Source organism: Callionymus lyra, chromosome 17, assembly GCF_982586985.1.
Source record: "Callionymus lyra chromosome 17, fCalLyr1.hap1.1, whole genome shotgun sequence".
In the NCBI taxonomy this organism is placed as follows: domain Eukaryota; kingdom Metazoa; phylum Chordata; class Actinopteri; order Syngnathiformes; family Callionymidae; genus Callionymus; species Callionymus lyra.
This window is the reverse complement of record NC_141834.1, coordinates 23,836,107-23,859,790: the sequence shown is the minus strand read 5'-3', so window position 1 is coordinate 23,859,790 and position 23,684 is coordinate 23,836,107. Positions and strand designations below refer to the sequence as shown.

At 45.8% G+C, this 23,684-nt stretch overlaps 3 protein-coding genes across 5 annotated transcripts in view; 1 reads left to right on the top strand and 2 right to left on the bottom strand.

The window, feature by feature from the left end:
• The window catches only part of styk1b (STY kinase 1b), a 12,506-nt gene extending 10,682 nt beyond the window's left edge, over positions 1 to 1,824 (top strand). For all 3 annotated transcript variants that reach the window (XM_087812267.1, XM_087812266.1, XM_087812265.1), the window contains exon 10: positions 1,221 to 1,824. In XM_087812267.1, the coding sequence (XP_087668393.1) occupies positions 1,221 to 1,413 (193 nt within the window). In that variant the 3' untranslated portion in view covers positions 1,414 to 1,824. The remainder of the gene's footprint in view (positions 1 to 1,220) is intronic.
• Positions 1,807 to 10,285, bottom strand: phc1 (polyhomeotic homolog 1). Its single transcript, XM_087812262.1, has 13 exons — positions 10,129 to 10,285; positions 9,147 to 9,268; positions 8,973 to 9,083; positions 8,768 to 8,911; positions 6,456 to 6,653; positions 5,269 to 5,946; positions 5,086 to 5,212; positions 4,857 to 5,020; positions 4,726 to 4,789; positions 4,384 to 4,471; positions 4,167 to 4,329; positions 3,545 to 3,794; positions 1,807 to 2,299 (listed from the first exon to the last, which is right to left on the bottom strand). The coding sequence occupies exons 2-13, from the start codon at positions 9,261 to 9,263 to the stop codon at positions 2,148 to 2,150; spliced, it is 2,256 nt and encodes a 751-aa protein (XP_087668388.1). The 5' UTR covers positions 9,264 to 9,268; positions 10,129 to 10,285; the 3' UTR covers positions 1,807 to 2,147.
• A 2,943-nt stretch (positions 10,286 to 13,228) lies between these two features.
• Positions 13,229 to 22,962, bottom strand: mtcl3a (MTCL family member 3a). Its single transcript, XM_087812259.1, has 7 exons — positions 22,154 to 22,962; positions 21,470 to 21,637; positions 17,295 to 17,573; positions 15,916 to 16,284; positions 15,771 to 15,850; positions 13,729 to 15,154; positions 13,229 to 13,442 (listed from the first exon to the last, which is right to left on the bottom strand). Exons 1-7 carry the CDS (start codon positions 22,517 to 22,519, stop codon positions 13,419 to 13,421), a joined length of 2,712 nt encoding a protein of 903 aa, XP_087668385.1. The 5' UTR covers positions 22,520 to 22,962; the 3' UTR covers positions 13,229 to 13,418.
• Between the last annotated feature and the right edge of the window lie 722 nt (positions 22,963 to 23,684).

Genomic DNA, 23,684 nt, shown 5'->3' with positions numbered 1-23,684 from the left:
TGATGATCTACTGACTCCTTCAAGAAACATCTGTGTTTGATGATCTACTGACTCCTTCAAGAAACATCTGTGTTTGATGATCTACTGACTCCTTCAAGAAACATCTGTGTTTGATGATCTACTGACTCCTTCAAGAAACATCTCTGTGTTTGATGATCTACTGACTCCTTCAAGAAACATCTGTGTTTGATGATCTACTGACTCCTTCAAGAAACATGTGTGTTTGATGATCTACTGACTCCTTCAAGAAACATCTGTGTTTGATGATCTACTGACTCCTTCAAGAAACATCTGTGTTTGATGATCTACTGACTCCTTCAAGAAACACCTGTGTTTGATGATCTACTGACTCCTTCAAGAAACACCTGTGTTTGATGATCTACTGACTCCTTCAAGAAACATCTGTGTTTGATGATCTACTGACTCCTTCAAGAAACATCTGTGTTTGATGATCTACTGACTCCTTCAAGAAACATGTGTGTTTGATGATCTACTGACTCCTTCAAGAAACATGTGTGTTTGATGATCTACTGACTCCTTCAAGAAACATCTGTGTTTGATGATCTACTGACTCCTTCAAGAAACATCTGTGTTTGATGATCTACTGACTCCTTCAAGAAACACCTGTGTTTGATGATCTACTGACTCCTTCAAGAAACACCTGTGTTTGATGATCTACTGACTCCTTCAAGAAACATCTGTGTTTGATGATCTACTGACTCCTTCAAGAAACATCTGTGTTTGATGATCTACTGACTCCTTCAAGAAACATGTGTGTTTGATGATCTACTGACTCCTTCAAGAAACATGTGTGTTTGATGATCTACTGACTCCTTCAAGAAACATCTGTGTTTGATGATCTACTGACTCCTTCAAGAAACATCTGTGTTTGATGATCTACTGACTCCTTCAAGAAACATCTGTGTTTGATGATCTACTGACTCCTTCAAGAAACATCTTAAGACGTTTTTATTTGTTCAGGCTTTTCCTTGAATTTCTGGAACTCCTGTGTTGTTCTCAGTTTTATCTTGACTTTAAAGTATGTACTTTTTTGAATATTGTTTTGATTGTTAAAGCGCTTTGTGACCCTGGTCTGGAAAAGCGCTATATAAATAAATATTACTTACTTACTTACTTAATAACGTGTGTGTGTAACAACAGTATGTGTGTAACAACAGTATGTGTTGTTAATAACGTGTGTGTGTGTGTGTGTGTCTCAGCTACACACTCCTCAAGAGCTGCTGTCAGTGGAAAGACGTGGATCGTCCTTCTCTGGTCGACGTGAGCAAGAAGTTGATCTCAGGAGAGAAAAGTTCTTCAGACAAAGTCATCAAAGCTCAGACGCCCGTCAACATGGACCAGTACCTGCAGGAGGCGGGCTTCAGTCAGAACCTCGGCTACACCGTCTTCTGACGGACGCACCAGCAAGAACTGGACGCTGCGTTTTACCGACTGGACCTGAACGCAGCACCAGCTCAACGACTCAGAGACTCAAAGAACGTTAAATATGTGGAATCCATCACGTGACCTTGAACGAAGCGACGTGACCTTGAATGAAGCGACGATCATGTGACCTTGAATGAAGCGACGATCATGTGACCTTGAATGAAGCGACGTGTGACCTTGAATGAAACGACGTGTGACCTTGAATGAAGCGACCTGTGACCTTGAATGAAGCGACGTGTGACCTTGAATGAAGCGACGTGTGACCTTGAATGAAGCGACCTGTGACCTTGAATGAAGCGACGTGTGACCTTGAATGAAGCGACGTGTGACCTTGAATGAAGCGACGTGTGACCTTGAATGTTCACTGGAAATGTTTATTAAGTTCTGTGACGTTTGTTCAATAAAGTCGTGATAATCTCAACAACTGTGAGTCGATACAATCATGTAACATCAACATTCAAATACTCGAGTAGAAAAAGTGTGTAACGTCGTTCAAGACTAAAACTCGTGGAGCAGGAAGGCACGCGTCGCAGGAGAGCGCCCCCTGCTGACCAACACCGACTTCAGGTCTGAACGTCAGAACGGTGACCTTGACGTCACGGAAACATCTTGTGGTCTCGATGCGAGGCTCGATTGTTCGGGTCTGACCGTGTGACGCCCGTCAAGTGCTCGGAGAGAAGAGTGAGGCCTCCTGACAGCTGTCACTCACGCAGGCTGTTGATGGAGGCGCAGATCTTCAGGGCGGGGCCCAGCTTGATGTTCATGGTGGAGATGAGATGATCTTCTCGCAGCAGCATCAGAGCCTGACCGTCGATCTCCTGAGAGAGGAACTGAGCAGCGAGATCTTCACATCCTGAGGAAACAAGTTTGGATCAATGATCAGGAAACATCTAAACATGCTTCAGTACTTGTACTGTGTTGAGATTTAAATATAAAACTACTTGTTCTGTGTATTCTGGCTTTAAAACGTTTTTAATATTTATTTAAAGTGGGTATAAAATAAAATAATTCTTATGGTTTATATTTACATAAATAATGTATACTTGTTACTACACTATCACAGCACCAGAGTCAAGTACTGACAATACTACACTTATATACTTGTTACTACACATATATACTTGTTACTACACATACATACTTGTTACTACACATACATACTTGTTACTACACATATATACTCGTTACTACACATATATACTCGTTACTACACATATATACTCGTTACTACACTTATATATTTGTTACTACACGTATATACTTGTTACTACACATACATACTTGTTACTACACGTATATACTTGTTACTACACGTATATACTTGTTACTACACGTATATACTTGTTACTACACATAAATACTTGTTACTACACGTATATACTTGTTACTACACATACATACTTGTTACTACACATACATACTTGTTACTACACATACATACTTGTTACTACAGATACATACTTGTTACTACACATACATACTTGTTACTACAGATACATACTTGTTACTACACATATATACTCGTTACTACACATACATACTTGTTACTACACATACATACTTGTTACTACACATATATACTCGTTACTACACATATATACTCGTTACTACACATATATACTCGTTACTACACATATATACTCGTTACTACACATATATACTTGTTACTACACGTATATACTTGTTACTACACATACGTACTTGTTACTACACATACATACTTGTTACTACACATACATACTTGTTACTACACATACATACTTGTTACTACACATATATACTCGTTACTACACATATATACTCGTTACTACACATATATACTCGTTACTACACATATATACTTGTTACTACACGTATGTACTTGTTACTACACGTATATACTTGTTACTACACATACATACTTGTTACTACACATACATACGTGTTACTACACATACATACTTGTTACTACACATACATACACACATACATACTTGTTACTACACATACATACACACATACATACTTGTTACTACACATACATACACACATACATACTTGTTACTACACATACATACTTGTTACTACAGTACACAGTAAGAACTTGTTATCTCCAGACCTTGCAGTGAGGAGATGAACCTGAAGACCTGCTGGACGCTCCACTGAGCAGGGTTGGACGACAGGAAGTCACTTCCCTCAAGGGTCAGACCAGCAGCTGAGGGACTGCTGGACCTCGGAGGCACCTGCTCCGCTCTGGAGTGGGAGGAGCTTGGAGAGAGGGAGGGGGAGTCATCCTCGTCCTCATCCTCGTCCTCGTCTTCGTCGCCGTCGCTGGAGACGTTGTCGGAGCGACTGGACTCAGAGTGACACTGAAGACAGTAGAAGATCTTTGTGTCACAGGATTGATCAGCAGCTCTGGGCTCCGTTGGTCTAGTCTGGAGACTCTATTACAACATTTATGGACTTGACAAGATAAATACTAATTACTTACATTCATATTGAATTTAGAAGATTATGAATTTAGAAGATTTATTTTTGAATGATTGTAACTGGAATCAAACTATACGTGTGAAAATGTTGATTATATTGTGAAAATATTCCATTTTTAAAAATTCAATTTGGAAAAAACAAAAAGTCCACATTTTATCACATTTTTGAAGTCATTCATATCGTTTCCATCTTAACTTCCATCCAAAGGTTCAACATCCTCACACTTCTGGTCCACAGAGCATCACACGTACCTTGACTGGCAGGTGTCGGTTCGACATCTTGTTGACGTCCGAGCTGTTCCTTCGGGTCAGAACCCGGCGCCGCTCCTTGTTCTCGGCGGGCGGCGGCGGCGCCGTCACGCCCGCTCCGTTCTTGTTGCGGTTCTTGATGCCTTGTCTGCAGCTCACGTTGTACCTGTGGACGCACCAGAGGTCAGCAGGGGCTCAGGGGTCAGGGGTCAGGGGTCACCTCTTGGCGCAGGTGTTGGAGCAGAAGCGCTTGGAGCCTCTGAACTGACTGGCGGGAGCGAAGTTCTCACAGTACTCGCACTTCAACACTGGAACGAGACGAGAGGTCAGAGCAGAAGAAGAAGAAGCAGAAGAAGGAGAAGAAGGAGAAGAAGAAGAAGAAGAAGAAGAAGAAGAAGAAGCAGAAGAAGAAGAAGAAGAAGAAGCAGAAGAAGGAGAAGAAGCAGAAGAAGAAGAAGAAGAAGAAGAAGAAGAAGAAGAAGAAGAAGAAGAAGAAGCAGAAGAAGCAGAAGAAGAAGAAGAAGAAGAAGAAGCAGAAGCAGAAGAAGCAGATGCGACTCACGAGGAGGTCCGTTCTCCGAGCGAGCCACCAGAGCGAAGTCCCGGTCCTTGAGGAGTCCGGCCACCTGAAGACGAGCAGAAGGTCAGAGAACATCAGAGAAGGTCACCAGATCAAGTGTCTCGGACGCTCACAGGAAACGGTTCGGCTCCTTCCTGGATCACGAAGCCCTCGATGAGGTGAGTGAGGACCTGAGGCTTGACGACCGCCTGAGGGACGGCCCGGTCCTTGTCGCCCGCCCGGGACAGAGGGAGGGGCAGAGAGAGAGTGGGCGGGGACGAGAAGGCGGCGGAGGGAGCTGCGGAGCGGAGGTCGGAGGTCAGCGAGGAAACACCGGAGCCGGGGTCAGAAGAGGAAACTCACCCGAGTCTTTGGCGGGCGCCGGAGACAGAGGAGGAGCCGAGTCCTTCATGGGAGCGTCCGACTCCACCTTCTCGCTCGGAGCGTCCGAGTCGGACTTCCTCTTCAGGGACCCGTTGGTGGACTTGGTCTGAGGAACGAGACGTGTCAACACCTTGGACGCGCGCTCAGACTCGTGGATCTCACCGTGGCGTTGCTGCCGTGAGGGTTGCTGGTTCCACCGCCATGACTCTCCGCGGCGCTGCGCGTCTGCACCAGAGCGACCGCCTGAGCGCCGCCGCCCGCGCACTGCCGCGCCCCCACCAGCTGGACGGGGATGTGAGGGGGGTTGAGGGCCAGGGGCGCGGCCTGGTTGTTGCGAGGGGGCGCCGGGAGGATGGGGAGCGGGTGTCGGGGGGGCAGCTGCACGGGCAGCCGGTGGCCTTGAGCCGTCTTGGGCTGGATGGGAACCGGACCCTTGTCGGCGGCGGCGCTCTGCTGCAGCGGCTGCACCACCAGAGTCTGCGTGTTAGCGTTAGCCTTGGCGGTGACGGAGCCCAGGGTGTAGCCCTGCGAGGAGGTGGGCACGCTGGTGGTGGGCACCAGGATGACGGGCGCGGAGGGCGACAGCAGCAGCTGGGACAGCGGCAGCGCGGCGGAGGTGGAGGTGGGCGGAGCCACGGAGACGGCAGGAGACGCAGACATGGCGGCAGGACTGGTCTTGGCGGCGCCGGACGACTGCGGAGCAAAGGTAGGTTTGCTCAAGTGTTGCTGGAGCTGCTGCTGAGCGACGGAGTACCCGGAGGAATCCTTCCTCTCCGGGAACTCGGACTTGATGGCGACTCCTCTGGGAGAGGAGGAGCTGTGGAGAGCCAGATTCTGCGCCTGCCACAGACGAGGACCAGGTCAGAGGTCAGAGGTCAGACCAGGGATGGACGCAGAACGTTTATGAAATATATACATAATAAAGTACTGATTGATGAAGAAGTTATTCTGTCTTTAAAGATGTTTCTCTGCATCACTTCAATGAAGCTTCATGTCGGGAGTTCTGTAGCGTTCAAGGCCGTAGTTTAGGATATTTTATAAATAAATGGCAAACATAAATAAACCTTCAATAAATAAATGCCAACAATTTCCATTTGCATCATTTATCAGGAAAAGCATGATTTAAGTGAAGTTGATCTGGAGGAGCTGTTGCTCTTCAACTCTGACTCTGGATCAGTGCATCTTGCAGCATCACTGCTGCTCCTCTAACATCCTTTAAAGGTTGAACTTGAATCCGTCAATGACCTGATCGTTGTTTCCTCAGTGATGAATCAGAGTTTGTTTGACAACAAGTCTGAGAGTTATTTACACGAAGATTAGAGATTAGAGAAGATGATGATGAGTCTCACCTGATCACCGTCTGACTGAGCAGCAGGAGCTGCACTGTCATGTTGTTGTTGTTGTTGTTGTTGTTGTTGTTGTTGTTGTTGCTGCTGCTGCTGCTGCGTCGTGGTCGCCTGGGCAACGGTTGCTACGGCTGCGGTGGTTGTTCCTCCAGGCATGAAGATGAGCTGCGAGGCAAGAGGAGCTCGTAGAGAGCGGTTGACCTGAGGGAGGAAACAGCAAATATAACAACAACTTTTGATTTATCTCTGAATTACTGTGAAGTTTTTGGAGGATTTGAGTTTTTCTCATTTACTTTCTTGGAAGAAGTTTGTGCTTTTATTGTGAAGTTCATCTTGAGTGAGACTCAAGATTTTAACAACTTGTGTAGTCGTCTACAAATTTCAAGTCTTCTGCTTCTTTGTCTCACAAATCGTTTATGTCTTTATATATATATATATATATATAAATAAATACATCTTCTCCTCCTCTGGGCTGCTCCTTCAAGGGTGGCCACAGTGAATCAACCTCCTCCATCTAAGCATGTTCTCCGTGTCTCTCACCTCGACCAACCTCATGTCCTCTTTATTACATCCATGAAGCTTCTCTTTGTTCTTCTTCTAGACCTCCTGCCTGATATTTGTAACCCCATCTTCTACCAACACACTTACCATCACTCCTCTGTACATGACCATGTCATTCTCTCGGACCTTATCTCCAAAACATCTCACATGTTCCTCTGATCAACTCACTCCTGATCCATCTTCGTCACTCCCAAAGAGAACCTCAACATCTTCATCTTCATCTACCTCCAGCTCTGCTTCCTGCCCTCACGGTCTCTGGAACATAGATCATGGCTGCTCCTACCACGGTCTTGTAGATCTTTCATTCTGGCTGATTCTAGCTTGAACCGGTTTCTTCACCTCTTTCCCACAATCCCAACTGCTCTGGACTGTTGACTCTAAATACTTAAAGTCCTCCTTCATGATCTCCCTGTAGCCTCATGGTTCCTCATGGTTCCTCATGGTTCCTCATGGTTCCTCATGGTTCCTCATGGTTCCTCATGGTTCCTCTCATTCACACACGTCTTCGGTCTTGCTGCGACTCACCTTCATTCCTCTCTTTCTAGAGCATATCTCCACCTCTTGAGGTTTTCCTCTTCTTGTGGAATAGCGTAACCAGAAACTCTACTGCCTCCTCACTTGGACACTTCCATACCTCCACAGGTACATCTTCAGAACTGCCTTTCCATTCTTCATCCTCTTCAATGTCTTCCTCACTTCATCTTTGCTAATCTCTGCTACTCCATGGTTCACAGTCGTCTCCTCTTCTACCCTTTGCTCTTTCATTTTCCTCATTCATTAGCTCTTCAAAGTATTCTTTCCATCTTCCTTTTACTTCAGCTGCACCTGTCAACACATGTCTGTCCTCGATCCCCTGAACCTTTCCATCTCCATCCCTCTGTTTTAACACCTGAATTAATCATTCTCTCCGTCCTTACTGTCCAACCTAGCATACAAGTCATCTTACACCCTTTGTTTGGATTTTGCCACCTTGACCTCTGTGTTCCTGTCCTGGATATCAAACCTTCATCACTTCTTCATCACTTCTATTTCCTGCACCAACATGTCCATTAATCTGCACCAATTTCAACTCTCTCACCTCTGGAGATATTCACTTCATCTACCTCAGAATGTTTCATTCTCCTCTAATTCCCATCCCAGCTGAGGGGCGTAGCCACTAATAACATTTAACGTCACACCTTCAAGTTCAAGCTTCAGACTCATCAGTCTTTCTGACATTCTTTTCACTTCCAGGACATTCCTAATAAAAAACTCCTCCTTCAGGATAACGTCTACTCCAGTACTCTTTCCATCAATACCATAGTAGTACAACTTAAAACATGCTACCTTTTCACCTGGACACACACACACAGTGCACATGCATTACGTCAATCAACTCTCTAGCTTTTCCCGTCATCGTCCAAATATTCAAAGTCCCTCGTCTCAGTCCCAGACTCTTGTATTTCCTATTTTCTCTCCGTTTCTGAACCTGCCTTCCTCCTCTCCGTCTTCAACTTCGACCCACAGTAGCCCAATTTCCAGCATTGATCAATAATAACGTTGATCAATAATAACGTTCATCTAAAATAACGTTCATCTATAATAACGTTGATCAATAACAACGTTCATCTATAATAACGTTGATCAATAATAACGTTCATCTATAATAACATTGATCAATAATAACATTGATCAATAATAACGTTGATCAATAATAACGTCCATCTATAATAACATTGATCAATAATAACATTGATCAATAACAACTAACTTACCCTCAGGTACATCTGACCCTGGCCCGTGGAGTTCCCTCCCAGTAGCACGGACTGGTTGAGGGCTGTGGTTGTGGCGGAGGTTGCGGGTCCGTGAGCTCGAGGGCTGCTCATGGTCGCTCCTGCAGACGTGGTGCTCAGATTCACCTGCAACCACAGTGAGAGTCACATATCATGGCATCCAGGTGAAGCTGCGCTCGGGCGTCACCTGCTGCACGGCTGCCAGGTTGTGCAGCTGAGCGTTGTTGATCTGCTGCTGCAGCATGAGCTGCTGGAAGTACTGGGCGGCGTTGGGTTGTCTTTGCAAAGCTTGAAGCGCCTAGAAACACACACACGGTCATGTGACTTCACCTCGCTTCATCTCGTCTCCACGGCAACGCACCTGCACGGCCTGACGCTCGTACAGAGACATGTGTGCGATCTGAGGGGGACGCGAGCTGCGGCCGGTCTGAGGGGGTCCGTTGGTGGCGCTGGTGTTCTGCTCTTCACCCCCTTCCATGTTCGCTGCTCAAACAACAACATGAAGGAAGAACGTGTCAACAAACACTACTGATCCATGATCAATGATACTGTTGATCAGGTTGATGTGAAGAACATACTGTAGCAACACAAACATGTGAAGAACATTCTGTAGCAACACAAACATGTGAAGAACATTCTGTAGCAACACAAACATGTGAAGAACATTCTGTAGCAACACAAACATGTGAAGAACATTCTGTAGCAACACAAACATGTGAAGAACATTCTGTAGCAACACAAACATGTGAAGAACATACTGTAGCAACACAAACATGTGAAGAACATTCTGTAGCAACACAAACATGTGAAGAACATACTGTAGCAACACAAACATGTGAAGAACATTCTGTAGCAACACAAACATGTGAAGAACATTCTGTAGCAACACAAACATGAAGAGCTTTGATGATATTATTGACATAAACAACACTGTCATTACTTGTTGTTACAGATCGTTTACAGATCAATCTCACGACTCGTTTAAAGATCAAACTCACGACTCGTTCGCTGACCTGCTGCGTCTCTGGCACTTTTATGATGTGATGCTTCGATGACAGATGTCAGTCAAACACCAGCTAAAGTCATTAGCCAGCTGTGCTAACTACATAGACTCCGCCTGCTCGAGCAGAACCAGTGACAACAAAAGATGCTCGTGAACCACCCGAGCTAACACTGACATGCGCGTCACTAGAACGTGTCCAAACACACACGCACGTCACTAACTAGGTTAGTTAAGGTTAGCGAAGTGAGCAGCGATGCTAAAGTGCTTTGTAATGGAAGCTAATGCTAGGAAACTGTGGTCCGTGCAGAGGATTATCACGCGTTCACTCGTTCAGCGTCACCTCAGGGCTTCACGACCTCCACACCCGCGGCTCTCGGTCCAGTTCCAGCGCTTTTATCCGAGAAAAGGTTCCAGAATCAGATCTTTTGGCTCCAACTACACACCGCCCCCGAGGTTCTTCTTCTGCCGCTCGCCTGTGTCCACCGGCGGCAGCACGAACATCGCCCCCTGCTGGACTCGAGTGTAACTACAACCGTAACAAATGTGAAATACAAAAATACTTTTTAGAGAAAAACACTAAATATAAACATAATCGAGTGAAGATGAAGGTGTTTGACACACAATATATTCTTTAATTATACTCGGAAATATCTGATAATTGCTGGTATTTTTTAACAGAAATACGATTATATGGACTTTAATATTAAACATTATTTCAAGAGAAAAGCGAAATTAAACGATTAAAAGACGTAAACTCTGCAGGATTATAGAAGCAAACGTTATTAAAAATACAGATGAGCTAAAGTTTAAATGACAAACATCAGCTGTTATTGGATGAGTGTGTGTGTGTGTGTCGCAGTGTGTGTGTGTGTGTGTGTGTGCTTTGATGTGTGTCGCAGTGTGTGAGTGTGTGAGTGTGTGTCTGTATGACCCATAAAAGTGATGCATTATTGTTGTGATTGATATGCAGCTGTCTGAGCTCCACAGGAAGTCCAGGAATGTGCCGCAGTCAGCGTGATCTACACACACACACACGCAGGCACACACACACACACACACACACTGACCAATAAAACATACTCAGACACACACACATCCGCGCGCACACCCTTAGACACATGCGCACACACACATCCTCTGACCAATAGAACATACTCAGACACACACACTCTCTGACCAAGAAAAAAACACACACACACGCCCGCGCACACACAAGAAAACACACTCTCTCTCTCACACACAGACTATTTCAGGGCAGTAGAACAGCAGGTGCTGCAGACTCTCCGGGGCCAGTGTTGACATGTTGAGGTTCATGTGTGTTTGTGGTGAAAACCTCCACAAATCAACCTCTGCTGAGAGGTTTGAAGTGTGAAGCTCCACGTCAACGTGTCCAGCAGGTCAGAGACACATGTGAGATGTTGCTGCAGCAGAGCTGGTCCACCAGACCTTCTTCAAGACTCCTTCTTCTTCTCCACGACATCCGTGTCTCGTCCTACGTCAGGTCCTCCATGAGTGGACATGGATCTGGAGACACTGAGACCAGGACGAGCGAGGAAACAGGTGTCAGTGACGGTGCCAGAAATCCTACCCTGGCGCTGATATAAATATAAATATTGTCATCTGGCTCCACCTGGTCTGGACTCGAACCTACACAAGCCAGAGATTGTTGTTTCTGATTCACGTGTCACTCAACTCTTGTACCGCCTGTTCAAACAGTCGAGATCTTTAGATTTAAACCAGGGTCTCAGACTCAACGGTCCGGGGTCACCAGAGGTCACTTCTTGGGATCTTCAGCAGCATCTGAACCTCTTTGACATTCATTTATCTTTAGTTTTAAAGAGGTTTCCGTGAGATCGATTCACTTGATTCTATAAATGTGTCGTAAACGTATAATCCGTGATTCAACGTTTGATGATCTTCGTTCCTGATCTTCTCACGTGTTCGCTCTCATGACGGTCGTTCCACGAGACCTTGAAGATAAACGTGACTCACAGACGGATGGAAGTCTTGAAGATGTTGAGAAGATCACAGACACAAACACAATCCAGGAAGTGAAGACGTTCTAATCTTTTATTGGACGAAGAGCGTCATGTGACCTACATTCCCTCGCGTCTCGCTCGTATTTAGGAAAAGTAGCAAAAATCATCGTCACGCGTTCATCAGATGAAGAAACGAAGCAGAAAATCCATAGAAAGAAAGTGTTGTTGGTAGAAAAGATAAACAAAGTTGTTTCAGGTCCAGCAGGGGTTTGATGACACCTGAGAGAAACATCTCACCTGAGACTCGACATTCTCCAGTGAGGCAGGTGAGTCACGACATTCTCCAGTGAGGCAGGTGAGTCACGACATTCTCCAGTGAGGCAGGTGAGTCACGACATTCTGGACGTGAGCGAGACTCACAGCTAAAGCACTTGAGAGTCAGAGAGTCAGAGAGTCAGAGAGTCTTTGAGTCAGAGAGTCAGAGAGTCAGAGAGTCAGAGAGTCTTTGAGTCAGAGAGTCAGAGAGTCAGAGAGTCAGAGAGTCAGAGCGAGTCAGAGAGTCAGAGAGTCAGAGAGTCAGAGAGTCAGAGAGTCAGAGAGTCAGAGAGTCAGAGAGTCAGAGAGTCAGAGAGTCAGAGCGAGTCAGAGAGTCAGAGAGTCAGAGAGTCAGAGAGTCAGAGAGTCAAAGCGAGTCAGAGAGTTAGAGCGAGTCAGAGAGTCAAAGAGAGTCAGAGAGTCAGAGCGAGTCAGAGAGTCAAAGAGAGTCAGAGAGTCAGAGAGTCAGAGAGTCTTTGAGTCTTTGAGTCTTTGAGTCAGAGAGTCTTTGAGTCTTTGAGTCAGAGAGTCTTTGAGTCTTTGAGTCAGAGAGTCAGAGAGTCAGAGAGTCAGAGAGTCAGAGAGTCAGAGCGAGTCAGAGAGTCAGAGAGTCAGAGCGAGTCAGAGAGTCAGAGAGTCAGAGAGTCAGAGAGTATTTGAGTCAGAGAGAGTCAGAGTCAGAGAGTCAGAGTCAGAGAGTCAGAGTCAGAGAGTATTTGAGTCAGAGAGTATTTGAGTCAGAGAGAGTCAGAGTCAGAGAGTCAGAGAGAGTCAGAGTCAGAGAGTCAGAGTCAGAGAGTCAGAGTCAGAGAGTATTTGAGTCAGAGAGAGTCAGAGTCAGAGAGTCAGAGAGAGTCAGAGTCAGAGCGAGTCAGAGAATCAGAGCGAGTCAGAGAATCAGAGTCAGAGAGTCAGAAAGAGTCTTTGTGTCAGAGAGTCAGAGAGTCAGAGAGTCAGAAAGAGTCTTTGAGTCTTTGAGTCTTTGAGTCTTTGAGTCTTTGAGTCAGAAAGAGTCTTTGAGTCTTTGAGTCTTTGAGTCAGAGAGTCAGAAAGAGTCTTTGAGTCTTTGAGTCTTTGAGTCTTTGAGTCAGAGAGTCGGAGAGTCGGAGGTGACGTCAGGTCATCCAGGCCTGTGAGCAGGAGAAGGTGTGTTTCTCCTCCTGGAAGGTCGTTGGGGGGCGTGGCTCGGGTGGGTGTGGCCGGGGGGGCGGGTCCATCTGGAAGGAAGCCGGCGATTGGCTGGACGGACGGGTCTGGAGAAGAAGTTTTCTGGTCCTTGCTGGTCCTGAGAAGAGACGCACGTGAGGTCAGATGTCTTCAGCCTCCGTCGTACTCGTCACGTGTTCCAGCCTTCAGGGCCCTGAGGAGGATAAACAGTTGAGAGTTGAACCCTCCACTTATTATTTACTCTCAACATCTTCTGAGAGTCTGTTCACCTGACACGACTCTGGACCATCAGACTATAAGTGTCTTCAGCGTCTATTCTCAGGATAGTTTGGTAAACAAACACAAACATAATCCTGACAACGTCCTTGTTATGTCACCAGCTAAGATAAGATAAGATTTGTTTGTGCCAGAGATGTTTCTTCTTCTAAACCAGCGTCAGAGTCTGATCTTCACGTGTCAGAACGTGTCCCTCAACCCACCTGCAGAGAGAAGTCCTTGTCCTGCAGGTACAGGTGAGTCAGTGCTGAGGGGAGTCTGAGCGGTTGGATCTCCAGGATGTTCAGTTCTGTGAGCTTCTGCTTGAGTTTGGGACTTTGGTTCTGTTGGGCCCGCGCGGCGCTCTCGTAGTTCTTCAGGATCTTCTCCACGGCGCCGTAGTTGGAGCGCGACCCCTCGGGCCGAGGGTACGCCGCCAGGGTCAGAGGCTTCCAGGGGTGCTCGTTCATCAGCCTGGAAGGTTCTGGTTTGGGCTGCACCTCCGGCGCCGACCGGGCCCTCACACCCTGACCGAACTCCATCAGACTGTGGACCGGCAGCGTGTTCTTACAGAAGTCCAGCTCGGTGTCGGACGTTCCCACCTTTAGCTCCACGTTCCCGTCGCCGAGCTCGTCGCCCGAGTCTCCATCTGGGAAGTCACTGAGGAACTCCTGCATGATCCGGAACTCTTCCACCTCTGGATCACACCGGCTCCGCCTGGACTCCCTCGAGGCGACACCGGCACAATGAGGCTGAAATTTACTCTCTCCGGGGAACAAAAGTCCGTCTGATGCAGGAGCGTCTGAAAGGCTGGGCTGTCGCTGGAGGGGACATCCATCTTGTGAGTCGTCCTCCTGAACCCCACGACCCATCTCTGCCTGGAACAAGGTTCTGTTGAACTCTGCAGTTTTTTGTTCCAGCGTCATGTTTCTCCTCGAGCCCTGCAGGCTGGCAGGTGAGAACTCCAGGGAGGACAAAAGCTGCTCCACAGGTGCTTTTGTATCGTCGGACCTCGAGACACCCAGAGAGCCGGAGAAGTCCTTTCCTGCGCTCAGGATGTTGACTTCGGAGAAGCTCTTCTGGACGGCGGTGTAGGAAGCGGGTCGGCTGCCGCTGCTCAACTTCCCGGCGTCGCAGGACCAGCGGTTGTGGCAGCAGCTCTGGTTGCAGTTGGAGTTGGAGGGAGCGGAGCAAGACCTCATCACGCCGTCGATCAGAACCTTCCCTTCGTTCTCCTGCAACATGGCCTCGAACTTCCTGACGATGGAGGGGCTGCTGCACTTCCGGTCCACCAGGACGCAGGGGCTGTGGCACTTTCTGGCCGGGGGGGACTCTGGGATGTGGAGCTCCGGCTCTTGATGGCTCAGGTTCCAGGAGGTGGTCCGCGGGGGGACGGGCGGCGCCGCATCCACGTCGCTGTGAGCTCCGGGACTGGTGTCTCCGTCGGGATCAGAGGAGTTTCTCCTCCACAGCCTCCGCGGCGCTCCGTGTTCCACACTGTTCTCCGGGGACAGAGCGAACCAGCTCTCGCGTCCTAACGCCTGCAGGTCGCTGTAGATCTGACTCAGGTCGTAGGAGGTTTCTTCCAGCTCCAGCCTGGTCTCCGACCCGTCCAGCTCCCTCTGGACCTGCAGCGTCTCAGGTGGACTCCTGGAAGCAACGACATCCACAGGAAATGATTGTGTGGTTTTTAGTGAGACTTAAACAAGTTGTTCTTTAAACTCAAACACTCAACGACCCTTTTGTTTTCTAGCACTGATCTATCTTCGTCTCACTCCCTCTCTGTGAACTCATCACTGCTCCATCATACGAACATAATCAGAAAGACTTTTCTAAATCCTCGAGGAAAACCTCTTTAATCTCCGTGTTATATGTCAGAAATAAACATTCAATCAAAACCAAACCATAGTTTAAACAATTTTAATAAAGCTTTACCTTACCTTAGTCTGGGTTTCACTCATTTCCACTACTTTAAAGTCTATTTTGGAGTAATTATGACTGACATGAACGTCTTGACGTGTCAAGAGTAACAGACTTGTGTTACTGCAGAGAAAATACTACTTTTTAAAACAAAACACCCTTTCAGACAGTAATAATCAGTAGAACATGAATTGATGTTGCCTGGTTACGAAAGCCTTGTACCAGTAGTTTATCAGACGTGTGTGTGTGTGTGTGTGCTTCACTCTTGACACTCTTGACACTCTTGACACTCTTGACACTCTTGACACTCTTGACACTCTTGACACTCTTGGAAGTGTGTAAGTACCTCTTATCTCCGCTCTTCCTCCGGATCTCCTCCTGATAGCTGCACAGCTCCTCACTGACTCGAGCGATTTCCTTCAGCGCCTGCGACACGAGCAGGAAGAAGAGGTTGAGATGCTGAACAAGAGCAGGGTCTGAGAAAGACGTACAGCGTTGAGAGCCGTCGTATTCTTCTTCTTCTTCTTCATGCTCCTGTAACTCAGATCAGATCTTTCTGGAGACACCTGGTCGGATTGATCCACGCGGTCTCCGGGAGGAGGTTCCACGTCATGGTTCCTGGAGCGTCCAGTGATGTCAGTGACGTCGTCAGGACTCTCTCTCACACGAGCAGGTGAAGGTCTGTAAAGTCTCTCCTCTGAAGCGAGGCTGTGCTCTTCACATGTTGGGATGTCGCTGAGAGAACTGGACCCTCTGGAGCTCGTCGATCGAACACTGAGCAGATTCACCTCCTCCTCCTCCTCGTGTCTTCCACCTTCTCGTCGGATTCCTTCTCGCTTGGTGCGTACTTCACAGTAGAGCTGAGGGACACAGAGCGAGATCATCACCATAACTAGCTGAATATAGAGAAGATGCTGGTGAAACAAGTTCAACTGTTCACACGAGTTATGACAGCGAGGGTTCGTGATTCGTCGACTCGTCATTAAATAAACATGTGGCTCTGGTTTGTCGTCAGGAAAGAGGAAGTCGGTCCAGGAACACGACATGAAGCACGATGAGTAGAAAACATCTTCAGCTCAAGATTGAGTCTATTTTTGGGGGATTTACTCGTAGCTGGCCTGAGGTTCTATACTTTCATCTAAGAATCTTTGTCTGCTCTTCATCTTCTCTTCAGTAAACATATCTCTTTGTTACTGCGGCTTTCACTGGATTAGAACAAGAAACATGGACTGGAGCAGTTTGTTTTTATCACATTAATCCTTTCATTTTCTTCTCCGTTCATCTCAACCTATGAAACAACATTTTATGTTGATGCTCTAAGAATATAAAACTGTATTCGTGCTACAAGCGGATTCATTTCCTTCGGTGCTGACGGAGGAACAATCTTCTTCCCTCACAGCTGTCTTGGATATTGTTCGGACATCAATGACCATCAACAGGAAGTACAGGAAGGAAGATCAATGGTGTTTACCGAGTGGAAGTCGTGAAATAAAAGACATTTCATGATGACAGAGTGAACCTGGTGGAAGATCTCACCATGTTTGTGTTCTGTCCACAAACTCACTGGTTATTTAGTAGAAAATATGGAACATTTTAATCAGTGGATAAAACTCCTGTGTTGAACTGTGTATCGTTTTTAATCTTAATTTCAAAGTTTTTTTTTGTTATTATAGTTTTAATTGTATTATACTTTTTGCTTTTTAATTTATTTATTATTTTATTAATTATCAATTCATGTTTTAGTTACTTTAGTTGCTTTTACTGTTTGTTTAACTTTCTCAAATGTCTCCACTAAGATGAGATGGATTTATTTCCTCAACATGACGCTAAAGGTTTAAAGAGTAACGATGTCGTCACACTCGAGCCTCACCTCTTCTATTTTCCTCTGCATGTCCTTCAGCTGGTTCTCCCACTCCCTCCTCTCCACGTCGAACTTCTCCAGCAGCTCTTCCTTCTCGCGCGACCAGTCCCTGTCGTCGAGCTCCGGCCGGCGGCGCAGCTCCATGCCGGGGTCGACCAGACTCCTGCGCTGCTCCCCTCGCTCCCTGTGAGGCGTGGAGGTCTCGCCGCGCTGCCCTCGAGCCACGAAGCCTGGACCTGCACCTCCACTGAGCAGCCCGACGGTCTCTCTGGTCTCTCTAGCCTCCAGCTGCAGAGAGCGAGGAGGTCACGGAGGGAGGAGGAGAAGAAAAGCAGTCAGTGGTGATCCCGGCACGGAGTAAGAAGCAGCGTTGGATGGAATAAGAGGAGGAGGGAGTGGCAGGAAGAGAAGGTGGAGGATGTGGGGGAATAGAGCAGGCGACCAGTGGGTTCAGACAAAAGACGTGATTGATGGACGAGAATATCCTGTGAGGACGGTGGAGGTCGAGCACTCGCTGAAAACAGGATAAAGATGAGAAACTCATAATCAGAGCAGTGGCTGCGGTTTGATTCTATGTAGGCCACAGTTAGGAAAGCATTCCTCGTCCTTAAAGACCTTATTTGTAGCTGTAATTCCTGCGCTCGTGCTGATCATGTGACGCGTTGTAAACTCTGAACCTTTGTTCGGCTCACAAGTGACTTTTTAAACCTTCAGATGATCTTCACGAGCTGATCAAATCATGTCAAGGTTTTTAATATTTTAAAGAACTATAGAACATTTTTGGAGAAAAATGGCGAGTAAATGTTAATATCTCAACATAAAATATGTTCAATATATGTCAATATATATGTTTCTTTTATCATCGCTGTGGTTATTATTACTTATTGTTTCATTGTTTCCAATTGAACTATTTTGTCCCTGTAAGTACTTTATTTGTTTAATCACTGAAATGAGCTTCACCAAGAATTTTATTTGTATTTTCTCTCATGAAAATGCTTTTTTAAAAAGGAAAAATGTTATTTGTATTTGATGAAAAAAAAAGTTTGACAGGAAAATAAATGCTACATATTTAGTATACATTGAATATTTTATATATATTAAGCAATTAGTGTTGTTTCTAAAATGACGTTTATATTTCTCTTGAATGTATCAATAAAACCTGCGAACACATCTTCTTATACATGTTGTTTAAGTGACTGAAGATCGTTGTCATGAACTCGACTCTGACTCTGTGGTCTGAGAGTCACGCATGTAATGAGGAGAATTCAAGTCTCTACAAAGAGCTGGTCTTGTGGTGGGACGACTGGGTTGGGTCAGAACATAGCTGCCCGTCCGACTGTGGTCGGCTGCAGTTAAAAAAGTCTTGCATGTCAGTGCAGAGGAAGAATGCGACATGTCACTCTGTCATTGCTGTGTTTGCAGCTGAGCCTCCGCACAACATTCTATTTCTGCTTCGCCTGACAAATGATGGATCAGGAACACAAGTGGCTGCGACCGTCGCATGATCCCAGGACTCACGGAAGAGTCGTTTAAGTTGCAATAATACTTAAGATAAGGATCACAAACATGACTAGAGTGACACGACACCTTCAAGGCGTATCAAAGAAAACATTTGACACAAATATTCTCGTCATCTTTGCATGAAACACAACCACAGTTTTACATGATTGAACCTTTAGTTCTACACACACTCCTTATATTCTGAACTACAATAATCACTGTTGTCTTTGTTTGACGCTGACTCTTGACAACTGTGTGACTCTTGTGTGTGGACTCACAACACCAGAGTCACAACAATGTTAACACACAAGCGTGAAACCAGCATCTCGCTGACGTCCTGTAGTGACCAGAGAACTGGAGTGTGTTCCTGCTGCTCCTCGTTCTCTTGTCCAGACGATCACTTTCATTCATGGGTTTGACTTCAGAACAATGACTCAAACCTTCAACCCTTTACACTTGTTATTATTTATTATTGTTTATTTACCGAGCGACATGATCTGTGCGTCGCATGATTGGCTGAGAGTTCAGTTTAGTAGTAGGGGTCTGAGTCTGGTGACTCTATATTATATTTTATATTTAAAAAGCTAAAGATTAAATTCTATTGAATCGAGAAAATATAGAATATAGACATTATTGATTCAAAAAACAATGAAATACTTATTGAAATCAAAATCAAATTAAATCATAAAATGAAAAAGGTTAAATTCCATCTGACTGAAGTTCTTCCTCACATACAGATCCACAGATAAACCGTCGACCACGGATCATTCTGGGATGGAACCTGTGATGAACACGTTGAATATAATAATACGCCAGCAGACTCTGCGTGTGTACGCTGGAGGGTATATAAAGGTAACTGTGTCACCACGGTGACCCACTATTAATAGCCGACACACAGCCTCGTCCAATGTCACATTCTTGGGGAGGTGTCGCGGTCGTACGGGGAAGAGACGGAGGGAGTCGGTGCCACAGAATGAGACGTCTCTGCCGCCAGCAGCTCGTTGTGTAAATCACTGTGTGTATCAGCACTGGACACACATCAGTGTGTAGACGATGAATCCACACAAACACAACCCCTGAAGATATCGCAGCACTTTTAGGTGATTTTTGAGACGTGATGCTGACTTTCTTCACTCATTGACATGCTCAGGATTCCATCAACTGGATTTGAAACATTTCAACCATCGAAGGTTCACAACAGATATAAACTAAAACTGTCGTTACAGTACAATCAACAATGAATAATCAATAAGTTATCAAAACATTGGCAGAAAAAGGTCTGAGGTTTTTAAAACATCTCTTCTTCTTCTGCTCTGCTGTCGTTCCTCTACAAACTGGTGGAAGGAGATGTTCACAGACGTCTTTATTCTGTTTTTACGAACAATCTTTCACTCTGTGGTGAACTATCTAAATCAACTCTGTGCACGAGACTTGGATTGTTTCTCCAGCAGAAGTTTCAACATCAGTTCTAATGTTCTCAATCTAGTACTCAATAGAGTGTTTGCTGCTCATCTCGTACAACGGATGTTTCTTTGGTCAGTCCTTCAGAGACTGAACATGAATGCACGACCAATCAGATCAGATCTTCACAGGAGAATCATGTGACCTTCACTTTGTTGGAAACTGGGTCAGATGGCAACACTAGATAGTAAACTGATGATTTTACACGACTGTTTTGTTTTCTTCTTCACCGAACAAAGTATTGACTTCGTACTTGAACTTAATGTCAAACCCATGAATGAAGTGATCGTCTGGACAAGAGAACGAGGAGCAGCAGGAACACACTCTCTGGTCACTACAGGACGTCAGCGAGATGCTGGTTTCACGCTTGTGTGTTAACATTGTTGTGACTCTGGTGTTGTGAGTCCACACACAAGAGTTACACAGTTGTCAAGAGTCAGCGTCAAACAAAGATGACAGTGATTGAAGATGTCGTGTCACTCTAGTCATGTTTGTGATCCATGAACACGTGCAGGTTTCTTTTGGCGCAACATTCATGAAGTTAATAACGTAACAGAATAATGACTGGATATACGTCATGTGTCATGACTCACGCACTAGGCTCTAGACGAAGGTCACGACCCCCACACCAACACTTATGTTGATGGTTCTGAAGCCGCTGATGTCAAACACACTCATTCATTCATCGTGTGAATCTGCTTGTGTCTGACACCATCCCTGTCGTCTCCTCACACAACCTTCTCTCACTTTCTTCTACTTGTCGTCTCAAGCACACGTAGCTTCATGAAAGCAGCGCTAAAGGATTTAACTGTGAAAATAATGAAGGTGACGATCAAGAGTCCAACTTACCAACGTCACTCTTGGACTCCAGGATTAAACAAACTAGTCTTTGAGAGGAACAAGTGGAAGGTTTGAGGCTAAATACACATGAAAGAGACGGACTGGACCTGACACCACGCAGCACCGGAATGCAGACTTTAAATCTTAAAGCCTTTCCAGGAGCTCTTTCTAGTAGCAGCCTAATGAAAACTCAACATGACATCAGCTACTTTTGTAACATGAGCGAGCGTCTCTGCTCACTGTGATCTTTAGTTGGATGAAGTCCAGGGTCACTTATCACTGTGACATGACGCTCACACACACACACACACGCACACATACACACACACACACACACGCACACACACACACACACACACACACACGTCACAATCTTCATTTACCTGCACAATCCTGCATTTGAGCTCAGCTTTCTCCTGCTCCCAGGCACATCTGTCGGTGGTGTACTGCAGCTGGAGCTCGCTCCTCTTCTCCTCTTCTCTCTTCAGCTCCGCCTGCACCTCCTCCAACACCGTCTTCAAGTCCAGGAGGATCCTCCTGTTCTCCCCTCCCTGCAACACCAGCAAACCTAATGTGCACTTGAATCGAATTATTCAAGGAATGCTTCTGTTCTCTGAGCATCATATGCTCCACAGTTTGAAAAGTTATGTTTGTGTTTCTGAGAACGTTATTCCTCGAGCGCTGGTTTTATATCAACAACATCTCTGACATCCGTCTTCAACAACTGTATTTCCTCAACAACTTGTGTTTTTGTCCTTAAACAACAATAGCTTCAATAAAATGTATATTTGTGCAACAAATAAAATAGTTTGAAAATTCCTTTTCAATTTTCCAACAATATCACCAAAATCTAACAAATTGAGATTCGACCCAAACTCATCATAACCAGTATTAAAGTCACAAATACTAGATGTTTGTCATTATTTTCATATTTTGTTTACAAGGTCAGAGAAGTTTTTAAAGCGGGATCAGGAGAATATGTTTAACAGCCACAACAAAGAGGGTTATTGTGCTTTTAAATCACAACTTTCCAACAGCTCCGCGAGCACGTGATGCACGTTATTTACTTGGATGTCGGCCACTTCTCTCAACAAAGACTCTTTCTCCTTCGTCCACTCGTCCTTGTCCTGCACATGTCTTCTCCTCAAGTCCTCCAACTTCTTCCTCAGCCGGCTGTGTTGACTCTGCTGAGGCTCTGGACTGGACCACATGTGTGGCTCCTCACTCTTTCCAGCGTCCCTGGAGTCCTGCTCGTAGCTGTGGCTGCAGACGGCGGGCGGGGACGAGACCCTCCTCAGCGGGTTCCTGGTCCTCCCTCTGCCCGACCTCTCCATCCTGGTGCAGGGCACGAACTCCCAGCCTGGCGCCGGGACGTAACCCCCGCCCGCCCCGGCGCCGTGCAGCCCCGAGCCGTTCATCAACGCGCTCCACATGTCGGATCTCCACAGAATCAAAGCTCTCTCACGAGCATGTTGGTCCGGCACCCGCCAGGACCCCCTGCAGCGCCGCTGTTGGCTGCCGTCCTGCGGGGGCCGGGAGTGGATCAGCCGGACTCATGTCTCCTCATCCTCCTCAGAGTCACTGACACACACACACACACACACACACACACACCGAGCCAACACTCCAGGCCCCCAAAAATACCTCTGAGGCAAGAGCCTCAAGTATTTTTACCCTCCAGAGCCGAGCGTCTAACAGAGCGGCTTTAACGACCGTATCCATGGCAACACAATGAATCCAGCATGTGCTCACCTTCAGAACCTGGAGCCTCCTCTCCGACCCGACAGCACACGAGGAGACCAACAAACGTGAGCAGGAACTCAGAGACCAACTGTTGCTGCAGCTGAAGCAGCGAGAGGTGGAATGTTGTGCGAGAAAAAAGGCCTCCAGGAGGAATGATGCTTTCATTAACAGGAATAAAACCTCCTTCTCCTCCTCCCCCTTCTCCTCCTCCTCCTCCTCTTCACCCTCCTTCTCAACAGCTGGTGTTCATGACGTTTAACTCGCCACAACACAGAACTTCTTCCCACATCCTGGAGGTCTGACACTCACTTTCACCATCAGCTGTTTTTCAACCAAGAACTGCAACCTTAAGTGGCTCAAAACTTCTTTCTTTCAAATCATTACTTCTCTCTTGTATTGAAACACTCCTTTTTTACCTTCACATCAGAGAAGACACATACGACCTTTATATTATGACCAGGTCATCTTACAAGCCATTCATCTAAAACATAAAGAATACATTTATACTAACATTAATTTAACTTTCATGAAAATGTCCTCAAATTTGAAATTACTTATCATTAAATTACTTTATAATTACTTTATTATTTCTTTAAAGTCAACAAAAGTACAAAAGTGTTACAGATGATAGAAAATACTGTTAATGTGAACCAAAAATTTTTTTTTTTTAGTTATTTTTATCCACATCAGAGTTTTGTAAAACACAACACTTTAATGATCATTTTGATGCTTTTAAGTAAGTAAGTAAGTAAGTAATTGTTATTTGTATAGTGCTTTTCCAGACCAGGGTCACAAAGCGCTTTGACAATCAAAACAATACTCAACAAAGTATATACTTTAAAGGTCTAAATATAT

Bases quoted from the DNA above. Each gene is read 5' to 3' on its own strand.
- phc1 (XM_087812262.1), bottom strand. From the start codon at position 9,263: ATGGAAGGGGGTGAAGAGCAGAACACCAGCGCCACCAACGGACCCCCT. The intron at 6,654-8,767 runs GTAAGTTAGTTG...TTCCTCCCTCAG, and splicing joins AGGGTCAGATGTACCTGAGG to GTCAACCGCTCTCTACGAGC. The intron at 2,300-3,544 runs GTCTGGAGATAA...TTGTTTCCTCAG, and splicing joins GTTCATCTCCTCACTGCAAG to GATGTGAAGATCTCGCTGCT.
- mtcl3a (XM_087812259.1), bottom strand. From the start codon at position 22,519: ATGTGGAGCGCGTTGATGAACGGCTCGGGGCTGCACGGCGCCGGGGCG. The intron at 21,638-22,153 runs GTAAATAACGTG...CTGGTGTTGCAG, and splicing joins GAGAAGTGGCCGACATCCAA to GGAGGGGAGAACAGGAGGAT. The intron at 15,851-15,915 runs GTACGTCTTTCT...CTCGTGTCGCAG, and splicing joins ATACGACGGCTCTCAACGCT to GCGCTGAAGGAAATCGCTCG.